This window comes from Myripristis murdjan, chromosome 7 (assembly GCF_902150065.1).
Source record: "Myripristis murdjan chromosome 7, fMyrMur1.1, whole genome shotgun sequence".
Classification (NCBI taxonomy): domain Eukaryota; kingdom Metazoa; phylum Chordata; class Actinopteri; order Holocentriformes; family Holocentridae; genus Myripristis; species Myripristis murdjan.
The window spans coordinates 18,256,521-18,265,912 of NC_043986.1; the positions used below are offsets into that span (position 1 = coordinate 18,256,521).

General features: G+C 41.7%; 1 protein-coding gene across 1 annotated transcript in view; it reads right to left on the reverse strand.

Moving 5' to 3' along the window:
• The window catches only part of LOC115361991 (dedicator of cytokinesis protein 3-like), a 56,171-nt gene extending 49,443 nt beyond the window's left edge, over positions 1 to 6,728 (reverse strand). Inside the window, exon 1 of the mRNA XM_030055737.1 lies at positions 6,449 to 6,728. Coding sequence (XP_029911597.1) covers positions 6,449 to 6,485 — 37 coding nt within the window. The 5' untranslated portion in view covers positions 6,486 to 6,728. The remainder of the gene's footprint in view (positions 1 to 6,448) is intronic.
• Between the last annotated feature and the right edge of the window lie 2,664 nt (positions 6,729 to 9,392).

The following is a 9,392-nucleotide window of genomic DNA, read 5'->3' on the forward strand; positions in this document are numbered from 1 at the left end:
TTACACTGCACAGTAATGTGATGGGCACATATTTACCCTAACTGATGGCATGACATGGCATGACATAGATGCATAACCTTAGACATTTAATTCATCCTGAGCGAGCAAAAACAACGGAGGCCATGCAAATAGCTGGATTATTTCTTAGATTCTTAGAAAAAAATGCAAAGGCAGCGTTTTAATGAAATAATAAATTAAGGTGCAGATATAGTAATCCATGCATAACTCGTACAAGAGAAGGCTTAAAGCCAGCAGTGTGCTCTGCAAAAAAAAAAAAAAAAAATCTCCATCTTAACAAGTCATTTAGTCCCTATATTCTTTCTTTACTTAAATCAGATGAAAAAAATCTGGAAGCGGGATAAGATAATCCCATTGGTTTCCAATGCTATTTCACTTGTATCGGTATTTTTTCTTTGAACAAGTACAAATATGTTGAAAAGAAGCAGAATAAGGCAGATCAGCCCACTGGTAGCAACAAAATGACACTTCAAATAAGCTGAATATCATTGGAAACAAGTGGCATTATCTCATCCCACTGGAGATTTTTCCACTTGATTTAAGAAAAGCAAGATTTTCAGATTGAATATGGGACTAAATGACGTTAAGATGGAGAGTTCTTGAAGTGTGGTTCGATTAAATACTATAGACTGAATTACTATAACAGAGGCTTCATAATTATGTAGAAGATATCTACCAAATATTGTCAACAGGTCGAATGTAAACTGAATGTATATAACGTTCTCTTATTTTGCAACTGCTGCCCACAAACAGCTTTTATTTTTCAGAAATTGGGCAGCATCTTTATTGCAGCCTGGCAGCAGTTTCTGTGAATCCACATGACAGCATGAGATGATTGCAGGCAGATGATGCTCTTCCGTGCTCTCTACAGAGGGAGCTTGTAGCATCACACACACTTTGTCTATGTTGAGAGGTTTGTATTGCATCACAACCACATACTTGCATCACATCAGCAAACCACATTCAGCTTCTTCTAGTCACATTTACTATGTGTTTGCTCTCTGAAATACTACTAGTACTGCCAAAAGAACATGAAGAGCGTTTGGAAATACGTCCAGAAAAATGTACCCAGTTTTCTCTGCAGAACAGCAGGTTAGGGTACATACCATACATGTGCCTGTGACTGTGGTGTCTTCGCTGACCCTATTCGCTGCCCTGCTGTCCAATTAAGATGAGGAATGTTAAAACTGTTTTTTACTTCTCACATTCGTGCAAAACATTTTTTTCACAATTAAGCTAAACGCAACACATTCTTCAGAATGTGTTGCGGAAAACTATATAAAATTGAACTGCTTAGATGTTTGCTTCATACTGCAGATGAACTAAAACCAGTACCATCTTCCAATCATGATCTATGCCAAATGAAAGGGTTAACTGAGGAAAATGTTGATCATTACATCCCTTCATGTTTAGGAAATTGTTTTAACGGAAGGTAATGTGATTCAGTACAAAACTGAAAACCCACATGGCCAAATGGACTTGCTGTAGGGGGCTGAGAGAAACACTGTACTTTACTATACTGTGGCCCACAGAGAGGAGAGGTGCTGAAAAGGGCAGCAGACATAAAACAAAACAAAACAAAACAAAAGTGGCACCCCAATACAAACCAGACAATTCTGAGTACCCAAAGACACTTTACAACAGAGAAGTAGAGAACGGAGAAATTAATAGTCTACTTTTATGTTTTATGAACAACTGAACATTTGAAGCTGCCTTTCGCCAACTATTATGTCCGTTCTGTCACTGCTACTAGAGTTGGAGCCACCGGCGCTGCTAAATAATGGCGAATTTGGCGATTTTTTTTTTTTTTTTTTTTTTTTTTCGGGCTTTATCGGGCTGTCGGGCTGTCGGGCCTAAAGTTCGGCTAATTAGTCGGGTAGGGTAGGGCCTCGGGCTGGCCCAGTCGGGCCCGGTTCGGGTCGGGTCTTAATTTTCAGGCCCGATGAGAACTCTACTCCAGATCCAATCTAGTCTCTCACTCTCTCCACCAGTCACATAAAAATGAAAAGTCATAATCAATAACACAACACATAATTCTATGCTTTTATTAAAAAAAAAAAAAAAAAAAAAAAAAAAAAAATCCCCCACAGAACCGGAAGCCCGACCCGACCCGCCCAATTCACGTAAATTTTAGGCCCGACCCGAAAATGTCGGGTCGGGTCGGATCGGGTCGGGTTCGGGCAGAATATGAAAACTCTAATTAGTGAATGTTGCCCTAAGACATATAGGCTATATGTCTTCATAAACATAAATGAAGTTTCTCTAGATGTTGAGGTGTTTATGTTTATGCTGCTGCTTTAAGAAAGCCTCCCTGCAGCAGAGACACACAGAACAAAACCAAAACAGGACCAAGTCACATGACTCCTCTGAATACACCTGTGTCTCACCACACACATGAATTTTAATTAAGATTAACAAGCACACCTGTGTTTGGTTGAAGTTATTGTATTGGATTCATAAAATGACCAAAGCAAGAGTTATGTAGCATTACAGTTGGAGGCCTTGCTAACTTAACCTGACCTGAACCTGACCAGAGCCCTGTTTTACTGGACAAGGGGTTAGCAGGACAGCTAATTTAGCCTAGCATAGCCTGGGTGATGCCGACAGCTTCTAAGAGACTTACAAAAAAAAAAAGAAGAAAGAAGTGCAGTTTAGTTTGCTCTAACCATAACATGTCTAGATTCCTTATATGTCTGAAAAAAAGAAAATACATAGAAGATCTAAGTAAGAGAAGACATAATGAACTCAATCAAACAATGTCTAGATTCAGCAGAATACACTGAATGTTTTGATATACCACATGTTGCATGTTTGATTTAAACTGTGGGAGTTAACACTGAAAGAAATAACCATTTAAAGCTAGTGGAAAGATGTCTTGGACGTGGCAGAGCTGCATTTTCGAAGGTCATCATGACAAAAGTAGAGGTCAAATTTCTACGAGCCCTGGAATGGTTAGATTCAGCAGAAAACACAAAAATATACATGCTAAAACTACAGGAAAAACACATTGAGTAGCCTATCACTGAATTTCACTTTCTCCATGGCTGAGCACATAAACCTTGTCCGACCTAGCAACAGTAACTAAGGGGGGCAGGACTTAGGATCGGCCATTTGTGACTCATGAGTTGGTCTGTTGTCTTTTCAAAATAACACTGGACTGAATGCATCGCTATATTGAGGAACATTTTTTATTAAAAAGGACATCAAAGACGCAGTGGTCATCTAAACCAGCATCAAATGTTCTCATGTTTCCAAAGTCCTCTCTGTCCCAGTCCCAGACCAAATCGTGACAAGTGCGGCAGGTGATTCTGCTGAGCTGAGTTCCTTCCTGATCATGTCCTTCAGCCACTCCAGTAATGCAATGTGAGTATGCTGCACACCCTCGAGGTCCTGCTTTTCTGGCTTGAGTAGTCCTGCCCCAGATCCTTGTATGGCAAAGTTAAAAATTACACAACGGTCTTTGTGCTTCGCCCACTGAGTCATGTTGTTCAGCACGACTTGAATGCAGACTCACTTGCTGCACTGAGTTCTTGCTAACCTAAGGATTTCTGCCAAAGAGGCGGAGGAGCATTTTGCCAGACGTGATTCCAAATCAGTGTCACAGCGGACTAAGCATGCCACCCATCTGCAGGGGAGTGTGTGTGTGACTGCATGATGATGCCCTTAACTTTCATCATCTTCCTTAATTACCATTTACATAACTATCACACACATACACACACGAGTACACATACACACACACATACATAAAGACACTGAATTAATGTGTATGTGAGTACATGCAGATTAAGAATAATGAATTTTGTGTTCTGTGACAAGCTAAATACTCTAATCCCTGGATGAATCCAGGGAGTGCTCACCCAGCTATATCTTAACAACTTCCTGTTGAGGATGAGATCAAGGGTCAAAATCACAGTTAAAGCCATGACAAAATGTTACTTTAGACTACATTAATCTCTCTAATCCTACTCACGATTGTCCTGTAAGTGCCCATCTCAGATAATGGTGATATAGTTTGCCTGATTATCTTGTGTACGACTACAGTACTTTGTCTATGTGATGTCCATGTGGCGACAGATAAAGCCAGTTGCATTGTTTCACTCTGTCATGAGAAGGTGATGGGGACACAGAGATGTCTTACAGTAAGAGCACTCTACAATAGCTTACTGTAAAGCAATTGCCTCAGAATTGCTGCTAATGCGAGAGAACTCCATCTGGCCCATTAGAAATTAGGCTGAGAATGAACAAAAATACCTGTTGAATTTGCAGAGCTAAAGCCTTTCATGAAGACTAAACAGAGCCAGGAATACATGAAACCCAGGTGTCTAATGAGAAATTTATATCATTTCCAGTAAAAAAAAAAAAAAGGGATGAAAAAAGTGATTCAAGGAAAGACATTAAGGATTGATGAGGTGGTTTCCAAGTGGTTCCTCTTTAGTCTGAGTGCATTATTATAACACATGAGAAAAAGAAGTAGAGGGCCCTGCTGGTTACTGACAGCCACAGCTCAGCTTCACGGATCATATCAGAGAGAGAGAGAGTTTACAGATACAGACAATGATGAAAACATACATGAAAAAATAAAACGAGTAAATATCCAGTATCATGCCAATGGCAAGACAAAGGCTAGGGCTACAGCTACTAACATAGTGGGGCCTGTGCATGGGCCTGATCTGCAGTGACGTAAACAGCAAAGTTTAAGTGCAGATGATGAAATATTGAGCTTAGCAGATATGCCAGTGTATGTACAGGCGGACAGAAAACACAGCAAAGTAATTCGGCATGTAAACATGAGTGCTGTAGTGGCTCTGTGCGTCTCCGCATTTCAGAACCGTGGACAGCGCCATGGCATTCAGCACCACACTGACAGGATGCGGAGGCTGTGCAGAACTGTTGCTTCCTCTCCCCTCTTCCTCACTGGAAACTGGATCTTTTTCTGTCTACCCCTGGTCAGTACCCCCGGCTGCTGCTGCTTTCCTCTAACTACAGTAATCCTACCATCAGTTAAGGAAGAATCGTGTTAAAATACCTCGGAAAAACTATAATCACTACATTTTATCCTATAGGAATATTATAAGAGCATGATAATGGTGCCTTAGCAGATTGCGATTTTAGTGCGATATGATAAACAGCCACTACTAAAAGTCCCTAAGGCAACATTATGGTGTTTTTTTCCCATCAAGTGCAGCTCTTACGAAACAATTTTGACAATATGTAACGCCTGCGAATAATTGCGTGTGCGTGCTGTGCGTGGAGGGTGGTGGTGGGAGGTGGGAATGTGTATGTGTGTGTGTAGGTGCAGTGGTATGGGGTACGGGTAGGGGTGTGTGTGTGTGTGTAGGGGGGGTTGCTCATGTGCTAGCCAGCGTGAGTATCGCTGCAAGTGAGAGCATCTGGACATGACTCATTCCCCTAATGAAAACCCACTATAGTGTTCCTATGATACTCCTATAGGGACTCACTGTGTGTGTGTGGTGCTCGGTAGCTTGTTTTGAGTGACCTTATCGCACTTCATGGCATTAGGGTATCACTAAAATGTCACGGTAGTTTGCTGTGGCATTTGCATAGCATCCAAGAATCATTGTTTCTTTTATTTTTAAAGGGGGCGAATCATTAAGGAAGGCTGAGCCAATTAGACAAAGTCTTAGATTAGAAGCGTCCGGGGTAAAAGTGCACACAAGGAGAAAGAAACGGCGCAACATTAGTGTGGTGATAGTCCCAGTTGTCGCAGCGGCAGTAGGTGTCTGCTTTCTACAGGTAGGCTCCAGTCTACACTCCAGCCTACACCTGTTGGATGGACGCAGTCTCGATGCCCCCTCGTGGTTTCAACACGAATCGCCCCCAAACACACACACACACACACACACACACACACACACACACACACACACACACACACACACACACACACACACACACACACACACACACACATACCTACCCCCCCTCCTTCACCGAGATGCTCTTCAAAGAAAAAGGCACAAAAAAAAAAAAAAAAAAAAAAAAAAAAAACATTATGCCACACTGACGCATTTTACAAAAACCCTCCAAAAAACTAGAGAATAAGCCAGCTGATAAAGCACCGCCTGCGGTTACATATAGGCAGGCAACGGCGACAGCAGCCTAAAGGTTATGGGTTGTTTCATCCCACGCAATTTGCCTTCCGATGCAGTCACTGGCCGTGTCCATCAGCCATTATAAGTATATCTGTTTTTCATTGGGTGTAATGGGCAATAATGGGCAGAAAAACTGAGCGAAATGTGTTTGATAGCCAATGCGGAATGACGAAGAACAAAATTGGGTGTTCCTCGAATAAAAAAATAAAAAATAAAAAAATAAGCTGAGAATGAAGCATTGAATGATAAAAGTCAAAACGAAAAAGCAAGCACTGGAAATTAACAATAACAATTAAGGGGTGTAATTGACTCACCAACTCCGATTTTCTCCTCTTCTGTAGGTATCCACATATTTGGTTATTTTCCCTCCGTTAGAGCAAGCCACATTATGTCGATATCGTGGGAAGATGCTGCTGAAAATGAGAGCTGAGGGCTAGAAATTATCCTGGCTCCTTACACATCGGACTGCATGTCTCGACCGGAATCAGTATCCTGACGTTTGTGAGGGAGAAACGACCATCAATGCCTTTATATCGCGGCTCTATTATGTCCCGGCGTGTCTCTCCAGTCTGATGCAGTCTCCGTGTCCACCTACTAAACACACACGCATAGCCTACACAGACGCACGCATACACACAGAGACACACACACACACACAGATACACGGTGAGCGGCAATCTAGTCTCCAGAAATCGGTGTTATTGCAGCCGCATTTCGCCCTGGAACGGCAATAGTTCTTTTTCCCTCCCTCGAGGTTTATTTATTTAATTTGGTCATCATCAAGCCAATCGCGGTGCCATTAAGTCCAGCTGATCCGCTCCGGCTCGACTGCGCCGTGATGTGGTTCCCGGTGAATGGGCTGAACCGGGCTAATTAGCAGTCGTGATATTGTTCACCGGTCCGGGCTGTTGTAGTGGTGCAAGAAAATCCGAGCAAACTGCAATATACCGTAAGCTGCGCCATCTTCATGGTCGTCACATGACTCGTTTTGTCAACACTGATGTGTCAAGCGCGTTTGCAAATATATGCTCTCTCTCTTTCTCCCTCTCCCTCTCTCTCTCTCTCCCTCTCTTTCTCTTTCTCTTTCTCTCTCTACATGACAGGCAGTTGCATCCATCAACAACACAAACTGCATTTTCTCATGGTAGGATCCTGGATGCCCTCATGATGCTCCTGCTTCTTGATTGAATGTGTATAGCTTTTGGGGGGCTGTTGGTCATAACTAGTTCATATAGTCTTTCATCAGTGAGAGAGAGAGAGAGAGAGAGAGAGAGAGAGAGAGAGAGAGAGAGAGAGAGAGAGAGAGAGAGAGAAAGAAAAAAAAACTACCAGGCCTGACCATGTGGAAAAAGACTCCTGGTTGAGTCACACTTCAGAAGTGATGCTTTGTCATAGTGCAGTTACTCTTGCATACCTAAGTGAGATGCAACTATGATCATTTAATTTTCTTTGATCCTAATTATAAGGAAAGTGAGCAGTTGATTTCTTCATGTACTGGACACCAGGGAGGCAGTTGCTGTGTACAAATGAAGTTCACACAGCATTCATGTACAGCAGAATGAGATCTGCAGAGGAATAGCTATTGCCAGTAACTTGTACCTAATCACAACCTCATAAATTCAAGTTGAGGCGGGTAACAAACAAAGGTTTGCTGTTGTTTCAATGTTTTCTGAATGTGATGTTTGCATGCTCTTGAATTCATAATGTGTTAATGCATGGTATTAGCCATTACAGTGTTACATGATATTAAATCCTAGTTACTGTTTTTCTTTCTTTTTTTTTTTTTTGCTGCTGGCACACTTCAGCAAAACAAACACTGCAAGGCACACCAAGTTTTTGCTTGAAAATGTCACACGGATTATTTTGATCATGCAGGAAAGGAAAGGATAGGAGGCAGCTGAATATGGCTCAGTTTGTATCAAGGTGGAGGAAAAAGTTTGATTGTAAAATTATTACATTCTGCATATGATGAAGTAGTCCCTGCTGTTATAGCCTTTTTTTTTTTAGACTTTTATTTACAGCATACTGCAATTCCACTGTTAACAGACTTCTGCTGTTATAATCAGTGCAGTGTTTTGACTGAGGGGCAGAGGGTTTCAACAACGCCACATTATGGAATGAAACATCCTCAACAGACTGTGCCTAATCTTTGTAGATAAAATGTTTGGAAATACTGCAGTACTTGTTTTTGCCTTGGAAATCGTCCACTGCCAACTGGAGCATTTTCTCACCCCTGACCTGGATCTGAACATTTTACTGGCAGTACAGTTTGGGAACACGGCGCACATTCTGCGGGTGATGTTGGAAACCAGCGGCATTTGTTCGTAAGGAGAGAAAAAAAAAAGATCTGTGTCATATAGGCTATACTCTCATACATCATCATCCATCTGTAGGCTGGCGCTTTGCTTTAGTGAATCTCACTCTGCTCTGGTGGTGAAATGGTCAATGCATTGCTGTTCGATTGCTACCCTTAAACGCACTACACTGCCTGGATGCACATTATAGATTACTGACTGCTAAATGTGCATTTGGAGATAGGCATGCTCCACGGTCTATGGGCCACTTTTGCATTGTGTTTCATTATGTACTGTGGAACTTCAGGCTGTCAATACGAATCTGAACCAGTGCCAGCAAGATAAACTCCTGGCAATTAAAGCACTTCCTATTCTGATATCAGTGTATTTTAAAATTAAATAAATGCAGAGTTTGGTCATTAATAACAGGCCATGTTATGTTTAGTATGCAGTAAGAGGCTGTGGATATGCATTTTACAGTGTGGTAAACTGTCTTGTCTTATCAGCAAGGCAATTATGACTAGAAAAATAGAGCCGAGTGATGTTGGTGAATATTGAGTGTCCAGTGAGTTTGATGAAGTGTGGGAGGGAGGGCAGTATTCAGCAAGGTAATTTCTCTCCATCACAGCGACTCCATGACTGACTCCCATCTGTCTATTATTTCAAGTGGAACACTGTGGGCGGTGTTTAAATCACATACATAAAGCTGGAGGAGTGTGTGTGCTGCTTTAGAATCTAAATATGTATCCCAGCTAATAATCATTTAGGGAAAAAAAGAACAAAAAACAAACAAACAAAACAGAAAAATAATACGCTCGACAGCTTTTCCCATCACGCTGGTGCTACCTGGCACCAAAAACACTTCAAATCGCAGCAGATGCTCAACATGCCTGGTGCATTTCTCTGTTTCTATGACTTTCTTTTTTCTCTCTCTCTCTTTTTTGTTTGTCAGCTCCGGTTGATT